This window comes from Spea bombifrons, chromosome 4, assembly GCF_027358695.1.
Source record: "Spea bombifrons isolate aSpeBom1 chromosome 4, aSpeBom1.2.pri, whole genome shotgun sequence".
Lineage (NCBI taxonomy): Eukaryota > Metazoa > Chordata > Amphibia > Anura > Pelobatidae > Spea > Spea bombifrons.
Window position 1 is genome coordinate 6,864,195 of NC_071090.1, and position 16,568 is coordinate 6,880,762.

The following is a 16,568-nucleotide window of genomic DNA, read 5'->3' on the forward strand; positions in this document are numbered from 1 at the left end:
AGGTTTATTCAAATGTGGAATTCATGTAAATTCCCCCATTTTTTAACCATTTAATCAAACAGGTAACCTGGAAACTGGATCAACTCGCTTTAACAATGCACAGGAATTATGGTTACCGCCTCAAATAAAAACGAGAACATTAAAAAATATTTCCTGTCTGCCAAGTACTTTCACAGATATCAAATCCCTTAATATATTTTCATAGCGTAAAGAATCTCTTCATAGGTTTCTACCTGCTGCGTCAATCACATCCCTCACTTTTGATTGAGGTTTTTTCTTTTATTCTTCGGTCCCTGTAGGCTTCAGTTTAAAAAACCTAAATGTGCCAAACTATACAATAAAACATACTGTATTTCACAAAAAGTGGTCCTATTAATAGAATCCACGTAGGCTTCTTTCTCGTGAGCTTTTCAGAATGATCTTTTACAGCAGCGGGGTGGCGGGTTTGCCGTTCTAATAGCGATACGCGATACTATTAAGGCATTTTTTTTTGCCCTTAAATATAAAGCCATTCAAGTTGGATACAGATCCGAAATAGCAAACTTTAGCTGAAGTCTATTTCGATTTAACGTAATTAATGCCGTTAATGTTCATAACATTTTGATGTGAATTTTGGGGTTTTACATTAAAACAAACTCTCTAGAGTCCACCTTTTCTATCTAATGCATATTACATATGCGTCTGAGTTATACCATTATGAAGTTGATCGTCTGAGTTTTGAGGCCCAGACTGGCCATCCGGCAAACATGCAAATACCTGGTGGGCCAGTAGCCTACTGAGCCACACGCTTACCTTTACTGCTGCTCCAGTGGCAGCTAAGGTCCTCCAGCGGTGTCAGTGTGCGGACCACAACTGGATGCGTGGTCGCCATACCTGGGAACTCTCAAGGAACTCAAGCTCTGCTTCTCTAAATCTCTGGGTCAGGGCCCAAAAGCTCGGGTCCTCGGAGCGGTGATGTTTGAACATGCCCCACTCACCACCCATGGCCATTTCCCTCTCCCACCCTCATACAAATCATCATTGGCTTCACCTACGTCATTGTCTGGAAGTTCTCTGGTATGACGGCCACACTTATGTCATTTAGCGGCTGCTGATCTTAAAGTGCCAGGGCTGCTTTTTTTCCTCAGTCTGGCCCTAGTTTGGATAAGGATTTGGATGAAAACAAAATATTTGTGACTTAATGTTCTTCGATAAACTCTTATTTGGTCCGATCGGTGGTGTACGTTGAAAAACTATCGCTGTGTCAAGTGCTCCAGGGCCATACCTAGGACAGATTTTCTGGATGTCCCAGCATTAGCATTGGCAGCTTAATCAGTACTGTCGAAACTCTTCAAATCCAGGATTTACCTAAATCTTGGTCAGTTTGTGGCCCTCGAATCCTGGACTATCCCATATTCAGTATCTTTAAAAATTCCTTAAAATCAGAATTGTAGTTCTGAAGTTCATATTTTCTTCATAAACCAGAGCGCCAAAAAACTTGCTCTAAACCGGTTTAACCATTGTGATTGAATTTTGTTTTTATAGGAAGTCGATATATACACCGTAAAGAAGGAGGATTTAGAATTTACCTCTGCGTTTTGCCTCCAAGTTCAGCGTAATGACTACATTCACGCTTTGGTTACATATTTCAACATTGAGTTCACCAAATGCCATAAGAAGACGGCATTTTCTACAGGTAATGTAGTCTAAAAGATAACTGAAAGTATCAATGGACTACGTGTTGTGAAACCACTTAGTTTACCAACATCATTGTCACATTATGTTATCAGCAGTATTGTTTTGGGGGGGGGTATTAAATCTAATGACCACAAATGTTGAGCATTAAGAATCATGTATTTTATTGGAAGACGATATATGACCTGTGGTTTTTTTATCAGTTGGTAGTGATAGCTGCGTCGAGAATTTAGGGAGCTGACCCCAAACAGTTTATTCGCCTGACATTTTATCCCTATTTACTCTGATCTAATCCCAATTATATTTTAATCCGCTATGAATTTTCACTTTATCTTTTCTGATTTCCCATCTCCTGTTACTCCGTTTTGATGGATCATGTACCTGCTTTTCTTATATTTATATAATGGATCGTTTACCTGGTACTTTCATATTCCTATAAAATGTTACTCGTCGGATTCCTATCTGTTCCGTCTGCTTCCATGGTCCACGTCATAGTTCTGTAGTATTGTTCTGCTATGTGCTTCCTACTTGGTGCCAGTGGTTTCCTCGACAAGTTACTCCATGTTGATGTCTTTGGTACAAGATGACCTACTCGTTTTTCCTCCTCCAACAGTAGGATTAACCTCAAGGTGACCAAATCTGTTGCATGGGGCCTATGGGCCTGTGGGAGTCCTGCTAAAAACCACTGGCATTAAGGGGTTGTATATGGTCATTATGATCTGACTGTTTTTAGTGAGGATATGGAACTCCTGAGATTCTTTACTGTGGCTTAATGGGATCTTCAGATTTGTTTCTTTGAGGATATAAATTGTCATCTCCTTACTCGCTATCCATGGCGTGATTAAGGTCCATTCATACTGAAATGTTTCCTGTTTCTCTGGTGGTTAGTGAAGGCATAGGAACACATTGTTGGTGTCTGGCTGAACTTGTTGTAAAGGTTTGGAAGGACAGATTGTTGCTCATCATTAAACCTAACAGATGTTATGTGTCCAAAGTAAGATGGGTTTGGTTGGTCCTGAATCCTCAGTTCAAGTCTGTTGTTATCCTCTCCCATCTCCTAAATTCCTTCTTGGCCTCCACAAGACAGCCGTCTCCCCATCTTTTTTTGTTTTATATGCTGGTCTTGGGGTGAAGGTTAGTGTTAAATATAAAATCAAATATTTTCAAAGATATTTAATTTTAATTTTATTTTTTTAATTTTTAAATAATTATTATTCTAAACCGTGTTTATATGTAAAATTCCATATTCATGAGTAGTACGTGATGAATATTCTGCACTCTTAAACCTTTCCGGAACGTGCTGTTTTACACGATGTGTTATACAATGAATATTAAGTTTGTTTATTTGGGCTGCTTGGGAAATACATTCAGGATTTAAAAGTCAGGATAATTTGAGATGTAGATCTGGATATGCTGACCGTTGCAAATCACAGATGCTGGTGAACAGAGGAAAGAATTGAAGAAGAAGAAAAGGAATATTTAATGTCTGCAGTCAAGCAAAGAGTATCAGGGTTTTATAAAGGTTCATTACTCCCATAAAACACCAGCAATAAAAAATGTAGAGTTCTGGGAGACTATGGCATGATTAGATTAGTATCGGAAACATATCATTTGAAGGCAGATAACAACCATTCGGCACATCTTGTCTGCCATTATTGTTCTGTTCTGTGTTGGCCCTTTAAGCATTGGCAGGGCTTAAACCCGCCGGCGCAAGGGAGATCAGGCTGTCAATCGACAACCAGGTCTCCCCTCTGCTAGCTGGGCCAACATTTATGGCCTCGAGCCGAGCAATGGAATGTGACAGTGCTGAAAGTGAGCGCTGTGACATTAATTAGATCTAAATGCCTGAATTCGGGAAATCCATTTTCAGTGATGTCCTCGTTGACGTCACCAAGGGGATCCCCTCACCCTAACGAAGACCTGAAGGTGTCTGTAGGGAACGCGACTGGGTCTTCTAGCAAGCTTTTGAGTGTCATCAGGAGAGCATAGCTGGACAGCCCATAGTGGCAGAGACACAGAGATGCTTCAGGCGCTGTGACGTGGTGTTTTTCATGGAGAGAGGAAGAAACGTGAAAAAAGCAAATAAGTGTACCATGCTCTATAAGCAGTGACAGATGGAAACCCCTCTAATAATGTCATCATGACATCACAAGGGTTTTCCCTGTTTCAAAAAGAGAGCAATGAAAACATATATACAGAATATTTTTAAAATATTTTTAAAGAATATTTTTTTAATGTTACATTTTTGTTGCCGCCAACTTTGGATGCAATCGGTAGGGTAACGGATGCACAAAATATGCCGAAATGACCATAGTGCAATACCCTGGCGAAACATATACTTTTATTAAGCAGTTTTGAACTCTCTGTGAGCTCAGAGATGGAGACTCGGAACACCAAATTTAAAAATATTACAATTTGGGGGGAAATTTGCATTTTAATTATAATAATATTATATTAATAATTAATATATGTTCATTAATAATGATATATATATATATGGGTTTTTTATGTCTCTTTTGCACTATTTTGATTATGTAGATGAATGTGGTTTCAAATGAAAGCTCTACTTGGTTGGAAAAAAAAATATAATTGAGAAAGAAGGAAATTACGGCAGAACAAGGACATTCTGAATATGCAGAAATGCTGAATACTGTCGTAAGTGTAAAAATAGCTTCTTCAAGAAGGGGTTTATAGATAAAGCACAAGGTAGAAGAACGCTCTTTCAATGATGCTCGAAAATCAAAACTACTGCCCTGGTGAACACACTATTTTGTCGAGTTAAAATACGAGGAAAAATTGATTATTCTACCCGGCTGCTTATCGGAATTCTTGTGCACTGAACAGTGGAGTTCGATTGCGGCCGCATTAATTAACTACAACAGCTATAAGTTTGCACAGCAGTTTAAAATTAATCACGGAGCAAGAGCTTACAAATCCTACATTGGTCAATCTCCAATCGCAGATCAATTCCGGTGTTGTGAGCATCGCTAGACGTAATTATACAGAACACAACTGAACGGGTGAATGGAAATCCTTTGGCCTACAATGCAGATGAATGCGCATCTTATTGGGTGTAAGAGGTCCCGAGTTTGGGAAATGAGCTTCAGGGAAGTTGGTGGGTGATCAGGGGCTCCACAAATTAGGAGGTGGGCCAATGCCAGATGGTGCTGGTCTTTGACCTTAGCCGCCGCTCACGTGACAGATCACAGCGGCATGTCTACCCCTGGTTCCCCTTTTTAACTCCTTTCTGACCAGTTAATCATTACCAAGCCTTGGGAACCATGTTGATTTTAGACCCTGCTGGCTGATCTTCTGCCGGCTGATCGCGCACATTATGATCAGCAAAGCAACACAGCGGAGCCCTGCTTATACTGATTAGTGCAGCGGGGATCAGAGGGGAGAGTGATAGAACAACAGTTCTTCCTTTTCCCACAAAAGATAAAAGTAAAAAAGAAAAAAAAATTTTTTTAAACAAAATATAAATAAAAATAAAACAAATAAAAAAATAAACAATACAGTGAGCTCAGTGACCTCTCTACACATACAAATAAATAAATAAATGCAATAGTATTAATAGTATTAATAGCGTTAATGCTATCTTTTAGGGTACTGTGTAAGAGATAGATGTGGCCCTCTAGAGCATTAAAAAAATATATTCCTGGGGTCTGTAATCAGGGGATGTTGCCGTACATAAATTAGGTCATTGTTCATATATGGCATCTACTGTAAAGAAGAAAGCCTAAAAATATATTTTTATTATTTTAGTATAGGTTTTATTTTACATACTAGCACTCACAGTTATTTTGTTTTGTATGTTTCTGTGGTTTCAAATAAAAGCCCTATTTTTCTGAAAAAAAAAGGATATATCATTTCTGTGGGTGAATCAAACAAGGAAAATGGGAATATTAATTAAACCCAAAATGGCAAAAACAAAACATCCTGTAGGTAGGCTACTAAATATCCCCAGTAGTGAATGGGGTAGAACCACCTCCTTTGTTTCGCAACATTTATTTCTATTTTCAAAGTGGTAATCGCAAATACTTTTTTTTCCCCCTCAAAAGGAGAACACGCTGACCAGTTTGCTATAAATTAATTAACTCCTTTTTATTAGGCCGTTACCGCTGTGAAATGAATGAAACGTTTGCCGGAAAGAATGTCACGTATAGCCTAGATAAAAATAATGTGGCAATCTGCTGCTAGCTAAATTTGTAATCCTAGGCTTTTGAAATTTGTCAGAATGTCAAAAGCTAAAGAAAAAAAACATAGACTATTTTCTGAGCAGACAGGAAGACTTTACATGTAACCATGCTAACCACATTTAAATGAATTATCGACAATTTTTGAAAGGGACACTTCAACCAGCAGATGTATTTTAAAGCGTGGTGCCCCCCTTGCAAATGCATGGTTAGGGGTCTGCAGAATTCTTCCATATGCATTTGTTCTTTCTTTTGCCCCCCTTTGTTATATTCCATGCAGGAGATATGTCCACCAGAAGACAGCTCCTTGCAGGGGATGTGTGCAGGGGTCTTTTGAGACCCTCGTGTGCATGCCCAGAAAACGTTCCCATTGCCACTGATTGGCGGCTTCAAGTATTTTAATAGGCATTCATCTTTAGGCCTTCTTTCGCCCTGTCGGGGACAACAAACTGTACCTTTAATGGTGTTGTACCAATGAAAAACATTAATATTTCTTTGTAGCATAATAAACACATACTCTTTTGGCAGATCTACAATATTTTGCTGTCCTCTAAAATTTTGTTCAGAGAAAAAAATCACTTTGTAAAAATAATGAGTTTCATGAGAGGGACTGCGAGGGAAAACGGCAGTGACCCCACAAAGTAATGTAGTTTATACTGGCAGAACCAAAACAGTTACTAAGTCCTTTATAATGTTCCTTTGTGACTTATTTATTTGTTCTTCAGTTTAGCTGTTCACATGAAATGTGTTTTTCATGTTACCCTTAACTTCTGTAGAAACCTAGACTAAGGACACAATGGGCCATACCAATAGGACATCCATCCTGAGTGGTGTCTCCTTATTCCGCACTTTGTTCTAGAATGGATCATTTGAAATATAGCCCTCAGTGAGCTTGTCTGCCGGCACAGATGTTTGTAAGCTGTGCTGTTACCTCGTTGTGTTATGCCGCTGTGTGTCCATCCATCTGCTTGCTTTTATTTGGCAGCTTTATGCCGCTAAAGCAGTTTTGGTCAATTGGCCACCAACTGGGTCATGCAGATGCCTTCAAGATGACGTGGTGACAGATGCTCATTACGAAATATTACGAAAGGCTGTTTATGGGCTTTATGAGCAGCCGTCATCCGATGCATAAGAAAAAATAAATAGAACCAGGAAAAAATAAATGATGTATGCATTGGGTGGCTGCTGCTGCTGGTGCTTCATGGACTCCATGCTGTCTCATAAGGACATTGTTTTTCCACGAGGCATTTAGAATTAACTTTACACTTTACTACGTATGAAACCATTATTGGGATTGATACATTATACACACATGGAAAAAAAAAAAATTTTGGAGATCCTATAGTTTAGTTTTTTTGCGATCTTTTGTATTTTTTTCTTTTTTTCCCCTTTATTTTCCTTTTTTGAAAATACAGATAATAAATGTATATGCTTTTGTGTACAATTTGAATATTAGATACACACTGGGCCGCTCATAAACAGGTCTATTTTGGTTTTTAAAAAATAAAAATGCTAATTTGCCGGAATTGCTATAATTTAGTTTAATTTGCGGGTATGCGTGTCTGATTTAAAATAAATTACAATTCCATAATGTGATACGAAATGGTTTTCTAAAGATAGGCTTGAAAAAAAAATGTTTTTCAGTTTCGATTTGTCTTCTTGTCACAAGGTTAAGTATGTAATAGGCAGAGAAATTTGGAAGTTTGGTTATTTATACTCGAGGCTGTGTCTCTCCAGCTAAAAATAAGCAGCAAATAGGATATTTTGTTGGACGAGATGAAAAATAAAACTAAAACTATTTTTTTGTATCTGTTTTTATGGGTATTGTATTATCTACACTGAATTTAACACTTTTTAAGCTAAACGCAGAATTAGAAATACCATTCCTAGTACCGTTGAATTCCCAAATTTTCAAACAATTTTGTCTTAATTTTTGTTTACAAAACAGAATGACAATATAACAGTTCATTGAAACGGAAATGTTTCCTATAATAAATAGTGTTGTTTTTATGTGTTTAACCCCTTAATGACAAAGCCTGTAATGCGTTGTTTTCAATGGGTTTAGGGACTGCCCATTGTCCTTAGGGGGTTAAACATTCAGAAAAAAAGGATAGATCTGCTAAATTGTATTTATTTTACCTACTAGCGATTGCAATTAATGGTTTGTTGAAGTGGAACTGCACCCTTAAAACCATTTGACATAAGACTGGTTGACATTAAACATGCCCTGCAAATCCATACGGCACCTGAATCTAAGACTAGACCAAGGCCTGATTGAGGTTTGAGTCTTTACTGTGGAAATACGGGCGGACTGGAACAGGTGAACGTCTCTTATCGGACTTCAAGTTCTGTGCTCCTTATCGTAAACCTATGTAGTCGTAAATTAAAGGGGAACCATTTTAAAAATGGAAGGCTTGATGACATAAGTCCTATTATAGAAGTGTTTGGGAGGATAGACTTAAATGGAACTTTCAGGCTACTTGATGGGAGCTTTAAGAGTTTGTTATATGGAGAGGTCTAAAGGTTGATGTTTCTCCTTAAGTGTATACCATGGGAGCAGCCATGTTAATTGTCCCGGGGAATTGTCTCTCCAACGTTATCTCTCCACTATCGTTAAGTTGCATACTGTTACTGATTGGATTTTAAAGCCTCTGTATAGGTCGAAAGAAAGTAATGAAACTGCAAGAGGAAAAAATGTCTGGTATGGATGTTATATAAGAACGTAAAGTAGGAAGCGGACGTTAATGTAGCGCCTGGAAGTAGACATTGATGCTGAATTGGCGATAGCAAGCGAGGACCTTAGCAAAACACATGTAGCAAGCAGAGGAGGGCCAAAACATGTTATGGCGGAAACAATTATATTTATGTTTGTGTCACCAATGGCAGAAACTGGCAGTTTGAGCCCAAACCCTAGGTAAAAATACCAATCTGGGGCTCACCTGTAAAAGGACCGGGTGCAACCATCACATCTCCATGCGTTTAATAATCGGTTATCATCTCTAATTCCCTGCAGCTCCCGATGCTCCGTACACCCATTGGAAACAAACCGTCTTCTATCTGGAGGATTACTTAACCGTACGCAGAGGAGAAGAACTTTTTGGAACGATTTCTATGAAACCAAATGCCAACAACATAGTAAGATGTTTCAGTTTCATTATAGCAGAAGGTACAAGGCAGACATGAGAAGTTCCTGCTCTGCTTAACTTAAAACCTCAGTCATCATCATCATCATGATAGATCCCCCAAGCCTTTTAGGGGGCCGAACGACACATAACAGAGATCCTTCAGGATTATTAATCACCGGATTAAGGTTTGTGATGGCCTTAGAACATTGAAGTGTGAGGGACCATTTGTGATGACCTTTTAAACTCCACCATCTGTTGACTTTGGTTCTGAAGAAGATCAGGTGGTGATACGACACGGTATCTTGACTGATTGCCGGTCTTTTGGCGTTTGATAAGGACAAGCTATTGCAGAAAACAGTGTCTTTTTATTATTCTTATTTTATGATGTGTTTCTGTTCTTTACAGAGAGATCTGGACTTCACAGTAGAATTGGATTTCAAAGGGCAGCTTTGTGAAGCATCGATGTCTCACGACTACAAGATGCGCTAGGAAGACCGCGCAGAATGCCTCATTAGCGATACCTGCCATACTTGAAGACGGCCGACAGTTCAATGTAGACCTGGCACTGCAAATGAGCCGTTCACAAAAGATGGTAATTTTAGCAGCGCCAAAAGTTAGTCTGAAACGTTCGCGTTGATGAAAAAAAAATAAGCAAAGATTTTGACCTAACCGGATAAAATTAGATGAAAAAGTATGGTATGTAAGCTTACCCTCTGTGATCTGCAAAATGCTGAATGTAAAAATATCTGTGTGTGAAAAAGCAATAAAATGGTATATTGTACAAAACAAGCGTTTTTAAATTGATGGATTTTGTCCCAAGCTTGCGCTCCATTTTTTTGAGTTTGTATGCAAAGAGTGCCCCCCAGCTTCCATTTCAGGAACTGCATTTTCATCCGTTAAGTTTTGGAAGATCATAGAATAAAGAAGGACGATAGATTGATAGGTCAATTATGAGGGTCTTTGGGTGGAGTTTTGGTAAATAGAAAAATGTATGGCGTGATTGGTAGGAACAGAGGAACTTCCAGGGGAAGGCTAAGGAAAAACCCCAAGTCATTGAGAGGACATTAAAATGTCAGTTCTACAGGATCGTACTCATCATCATACATCAGGTAGTTAAAACCCAGCTTGTGTTTATGGTATGTATTATATATGGTGTACAAGATGCATAATGTGTAAACTAGAAATATATGAGATGGGTTTAGGTGTCGAGAGCAAGTGTATGGCAAGAGTTGCTCTTTTTGGTAAAGATTATTTTATTTGGAAGATACAGACGTTGGTCCCAGTTGCAGGTCAAGCACCTCAAACATTGAGCCAAGAGATAGCGGTTAAAAGGAATTTCGGTAAATATTCAGTATTCTCTGCATTTAAGCCAAAAACAACTTTAGAAGAATATATATTTCTATACATGCGCCAATGATTATGCTGGGGCAATGTATTCGTAAATTGCCCATAGTGGACATTGTCAACTACAAGACATAAAAAAAAAAAAGAATAAAAAAAAAGTCAGTCCCCCCCACCTTACACGGGCAATCAAAAACAGTCAGAATTTTGGATTTTGGTAGCAAAGTTGTCTGTTTTCTAAATTAATCAAAAAATATTATGGATATATGGAAGGTAGTGATGGCTTCCTCCTCTATCTATGGTCATGTGACCATCAAACACTGTCTCCGGTCTACTTCCGCTACTGAAGGCGACTCCTGGAAGAGGTCAACAAGTCTACTACGCTGAAGCTCCCTGGATGATAGCTATACTCCTATTTGTGTATATATTTATGTACAGTTGGTGTAATGTATTATGTGTATGTGATGCTGGTATGAAAGGTCATTCCTCGGATGACCTCTGGGAAAGTGCCAGCCAATACAATGTAATGTCAGTACACATTCTATGGTTTATGTAATAATGGGGGGGGGGATATTTAAAGTACATCGGTTTCAATTTAACTTGACTAATGGATTCATTTGTTCTAGAAATTGCCACTCAATTAGAAAATACATCAGGGATTATGTAGAAAATCACAATAACCAATTAAGTTATCCTGTTAGCAGGCACATACTACTGGTTGCGATGCATACATTTCAATCTTTCCACCAGAATACCTTTTTTTATACATAAAACCCAATGTTACCCCAGAACACAACGTCAAGGTCTACGGCACATTCAGACATATATTAAAACTAATAATTATATATAATTATATATATAATAACTAATTATTAATCAAAAAAACTACCGGACAAAATGTTACGCAAGAAAAGAACACAATAAAATGTGAAAATGATTTATTTAGTGTGCACATTTTACAGGCAAACATACAACATAATTCTGAAAAGAATGAGATTTATTATTGTTATTATTATTATACATTTTGTACTGTAAAATATACAACTGCCTTTACATAACAATTGAGCGTACCAAAAATACCAGCGTTTATGCTATATTTCTCAAATTATTGCTTTTACAAATAGTAACAACCTAATTTACTTTCTACCATTTTGTTTTAAAGAATGTTTATTGGTCACTCCAGTCCCATTTTCGTGTGAAACGCATGTTGGAGTAAATTTTGCGTGTTACTCCATCCAATTGGACGGAGGCATTTCTTCTGTCTCATTTAGCTCCTCCTCCAGCTGCTTCTACTAAAAGCAGGGAGCATACTGAAGTATGCTTTTTTTTGCACATGCTCAGTAGCACTCTCTTAGTCAATGGGAGTAGCAGCCTTTAACCATATGTATGTCTGTGCGCTGATGCTATTGCTTCAGTGACCTCTACAGGTCTTCATGTAAGGAGTCGGCTCAACCCACTAAGGATAACAAGACCTTAAAGTCTCCATGATAGTGGCCATTAATTCCGAATATGTTGCCATGCTGAGCCATGTAGTCGCACTACACAACTATAAAAGTGTGTTGTATAGCCTTCTAGAAAGAACACACAACCCCCGAGGTTCTGGGGCCCACAAGTGGCCAACCATTGACCTCAAACATTCAAAAACCAATAAATGTAAATAATAAAACAATTTGTATTTCATTTACAGATTGTGTAAGTCACATTTTGTCAGTATAATTAAAAAATGTTAATTACATTGAAATGTAACAAATTGAAATATAGCAGCTTTCCTGGACACTAAGACAGGTCAATGTTAAAATATTTTATTTTAATGTCTGGTTCCTATAAGGAAAGTACTTTTTTCTCTGAAGTTTACTTTCAAATCTCGTGAAGACGAAAGGACGTTATGAAAACGTTTAGGTCAAATATAGTTTCGTACAGATACAAGTAGTTACAATTATACAAAATAATAATAAAAAAAGTAGATAAAATAGCTTATTTGAATTACAGACATAGTTTGTATGTATCACGCGACTCTTTAATTAAAGTAGGGTCGAAACTACACATTTGGTCCTCCTGGGCTCATCTGACAAGATCATTGAAACCTCGATCTTCACATCGAAGGGACTTAAGGATCGACATTAAGAAACTTTGTACTAAACAATTAGAAATAGTGAAATGATCAGTGGTTTTGTCAAATAATTTACATAAAAATATGTTTTTTAAAGAAAAAACTACATAAATATATAGTATGTATATATATATATATATATAAATTCCTGAATGACAGCAAAATTCATTTGCGATAAGAAACTAAAACATTGTGATTTTTCTAGAACACCAGACAGTTTCACTATCCATAGCTCTGGTTATACGGCTCTGTAATGATTTTCATGAAGAACCATGTGAAATACTAGTTTACTTACTTGCCTCTGCCTTATATATCGTGTTATGGTAACGTCTATTTACCGTTTCTATATACAAACGTTGTCTTTAAAAAAATCAGATTTTTCATACATCTAAAATAGTGTCTTGCTTCGATAAACCTCTTTAAAAGGACAAAAGGGAAAATATCAGAATAAATCAATTTGTTGGTATATACAAAAAATAATTTGATTTTGTTCTCATATAAAATATATCTGGATAAAAAGTATATTTATATATATTTTATAATATAAAGTGCACTTTATATATATATATATATATACAGTATAAATATATAATATATATATATATAATATATATAAATATATATATATATAAATATATATATATATAAAAGTGCACTTTCTGTTGTGCAAATATTTAGGGAACTCTGTTGTATGATATTAGCTTTTCAATAAGTGTTCTAGCACAGAAAAAGCAATTAAAAAAATAAAATTACCGTATTCCAGTAAATCAGTCGAACAAACAATGGATACCTAAATATGCCGCCTTTAAGGTACTTTGCGACAGACTATAAATAATCTCTATTATTATTATTAAAGATGTGCCGGATTCTTAAAAAATGAAGTGGCTCTGTTATCTTTGGGGTTCTTGAGTCTTGTCCTGAGCTCACCTCCTTTTCTTTCAGAACACGACTTCTTTGAAAAATGCGGAATACACTAACAATAATTAACAATAATTCAGGAAAACGGTGTTGCTGTAGAAACATGACACATCCATTTATAATAATAAAAAAAAGGTGTCTTTGGGTAAAAAAAATACTGAATATTCACCCACTGGAGATGTTTTTTATTTTCATTACTGTCTAAGATCTTATTTTTTTTTTTTTTTATCGTAGTGTAACAGGACGGGCAAATTATGTTCTATCAAAAAAGTGCAAATATCGAAACTCGTCTAAAACTGGTAGTGTGTGAAGTTTTGTCAAAAAGTGGTCTACTGTCTGGAACAGCATTTATTTTTCTTTGGCGAGTCAAGTAGACGGACGGTCTTCTCTTTCACTTTATCTTCCTGTTCCTTCAGAATCCTGTCAAAATAATTCACGTAAATATATAAATAACTGATATATATTTTTTTTTTTTTTTTTTTTATTATTATTATTTTTTTAAGTGACATCATGTTTGATGCTTTATAATCCAACCACATTAAATCTAGTTACGTTATAAACAGCCAACCCCGGCGAGGTTCTTCCACAGAGTAGGCCTCGTATTTTTTGTGTTGTTGCGCTATTTCCTGACCAAGGACTGATTAAAGTTTGAGTCTTTACAGAAGAAAAAAAAAATGCACTAGATGGGCCAAAAGCCTTTGAAATCTGTTTCCATGCCGGGAAATTGGAAGGGAATGTGTTAGAGTATAATATTTTAAAAGAATTAAAAAAAAAAGGGCGAGAGTGATTAAAAAACATTATGTTTTCCTTTGGTTCTCCAGCTTAGACACTCTATGCAGGGCAGCCATAATTCCAGCCCCATCATTTTGGAAGATGTATAGCCCACCCATAAAACACATTCATGAAGAGAGAGAGTTTTTTTTTTAAATAAATTCATTAATAATGCACTAGAATTGCTAATATATTCATACGCACAAATGTCTTAAAACACTAGCCTATCAAGCAGGCATTTTATTCTGCACAATCTTAATGTGGTTCTGGTGTTTTGTTTCTAGACACCGATATTTAACTCAAGAGAACTATGAAATCTTTAAAGGATGTCCCTATGGGGTACGTTCATCTTACCTTGCTAAATGTACAACAGATTCCTTTACATTGTGTCCTGAAGAGGCACTGCTTTCATAAAACATAAAATTGTAGTCCTAGAAAACAAAATATGAATATATATATATATAATAGAAATATAAATAATTATATTAATACACATGAAAAGATTTTTTTCTGTTTTATTATTAAATAAAAATATTATTAGCCTAAATTGATAGATTTGTTAGCTTGCGGAGTCGAATGTTACATGGAGGTACCTCTTTCCCACCCAAGTCCCTTTCTAGATCCTTTTTTCCTAAAGAATAATGTCGCTGGATCATGCGTCTCATTGGCAAACAGTATATATGTATCCGGCTATGGCATACTGTACCTTAGCTAAATGTTCTCCTAAGCCGCAAGGGACTTCTCGTTCTTTTTCAATATCTACTTTGTTACCTAAGAGCAGTATTGGTATGTTTTCTCCAGCAGCTTCCTGCAAAATAGAATAGAAATCCACTTGAATAGGTGACAAATCTTTCCAAAAACCATGCTGCCAACCAATAATTCTTCTGTAGAAATAAGCAGAAAAATCTGTATTACCAGATCCACAGTACGACTTTTTGTATTCCGCCTTGTCCCTCTCCTCAGTCTCTTCTGCCTCGTTTTATTTATCTCTTGTTCTTTTGCCCCGGCCCTCCTGTTCCGTGATTATAATTTTCTCTCATTATAATCCTATTCTACAATTTTGCGCTGTCCTTTATTCATTCTGATTTATCCCACTAATTTTATATCCACTTTCTAGAACGTCCTTTCCACCCCAACCAACCTAGAACTCTTTCTCCCACGGTCTTTGTTCTTCTCAGATAAACCAGTCAACCGGTTCCTCTCCTAAAAGCCTAAATATAGGTGAACACCAATCTCCTCTGGGGCAAGTCCCACCAACTTGCCCTTACCTGTGGACGCACTCCCTTAAAATAACCTGGAACGATCCAGAAAAGTAAATAATTGCCTCAACATAAACTGAAATTGAGCCGATTATATTTATAGCCATTTAGAGGAAACATTTTCTTACCTCCACACTGCTCAGCCATTGCCGTACCGCAGTAAACGAGTCCTTGGATGTGATATCATACATTACAATGACCCCGTCTGCTTTCCTAAAGAACTGTTTGGTTATGCTGCGGTACCTAAAAAACACCAAGTATACGTATTTCATCGTCCTGTAATAAATACTGATTTTCCAGTTGAGTATGGTCTATGAAGGCAGCCTTTATTGTGCAAAATGTCTTGTATTGTATCGGGAGACATACGAACACATAATGTTAATGCTTGAATGAAAAACAAACCCTGCATATCATTTGGCTTATGATAAAATTAGAACAGGTCAGTTAAACAGAGTTTAAGAGGTTAAAGAACTTACTGTAACACTAAAACAGAACTTGACTAAAGACAACTCAAACAGCAACTTATCTTCTCATAAAAGGTTCTGTTGAGCTGAGCGGCGTCAAGTCTGACTGATTATGTGTTGCCACCATATTACTTTTGAGGCTGTCTTGACTCAATGGAACTATACTGAATAGCTGTCAGACTGAACTTGACTGCCGTTGAGTGGACCGTCATGTCTGCTGGTCGTTTTGGTTGATTGAGTCAGTGGTCTGTCATGTTAGTCTGCCAATCAAGTCATCACATAGCTCTGCCAAGTCGATGAGCCCTGCTGGGTTTAGAGGCGTTCTCGGTCAAGTTCTACTAGCCATAGCAGCTGCGAGTTGGCAGTTAAGTTGAGTTATCCTTTGGTTAAGTTGACCGATACATTTTTATTCAGTAAACAGGCACCTTGGTTGGTTTTAACCAATGTCGAGATGACCCAACCAACTAGACCACACTGTCAACTTGACATTCAAAGCATTGTGGAAAGACTCCTAAGAGTTCACAATATCTTATATTAACTTATGAAATCTAGAACGATAGAACGATAGATAGATAGATAGATAGATAGATAGATAGATAGATAGATAGATAGATAGATTCTATAGTAATCATACAAACATGAGCAAATCAATTTTCCATGAAGTCCAAATACAGTACATACAAAATCATTTATAACGCTTCATTACAGAT

The 16,568-nt window shown here is 36.9% G+C and overlaps 2 protein-coding genes across 3 annotated transcripts in view; one reads left to right on the forward strand and one right to left on the reverse strand.

Moving 5' to 3' along the window:
* Nucleotides 1-9,784, forward strand: part of PRMT8 (protein arginine methyltransferase 8) — a 32,955-nt gene extending 23,171 nt beyond the window's left edge. For both annotated transcript variants that reach the window (XM_053464411.1, XM_053464410.1), the window contains 3 exons: nt 1,525-1,675; nt 8,884-9,005; nt 9,401-9,784. In XM_053464411.1, the coding sequence (XP_053320386.1) occupies nt 1,525-1,675; nt 8,884-9,005; nt 9,401-9,484 (357 nt within the window). In that variant the 3' untranslated portion in view covers nt 9,485-9,784. The remainder of the gene's footprint in view (nt 1-1,524; nt 1,676-8,883; nt 9,006-9,400) is intronic.
* Nucleotides 9,785-13,595: 3,811 nt separating this feature from the next.
* The window catches only part of CRACR2A (calcium release activated channel regulator 2A), a 36,679-nt gene continuing 33,706 nt past the window's right edge, over nt 13,596-16,568 (reverse strand). The window contains exons 15-18 of the mRNA XM_053464966.1: nt 15,523-15,637; nt 14,842-14,943; nt 14,490-14,566; nt 13,596-13,784 (exon numbers count right to left, since the gene is read on the reverse strand). Coding sequence (XP_053320941.1) covers nt 13,694-13,784; nt 14,490-14,566; nt 14,842-14,943; nt 15,523-15,637 — 385 coding nt within the window. The 3' untranslated portion in view covers nt 13,596-13,693. The remainder of the gene's footprint in view (nt 13,785-14,489; nt 14,567-14,841; nt 14,944-15,522; nt 15,638-16,568) is intronic.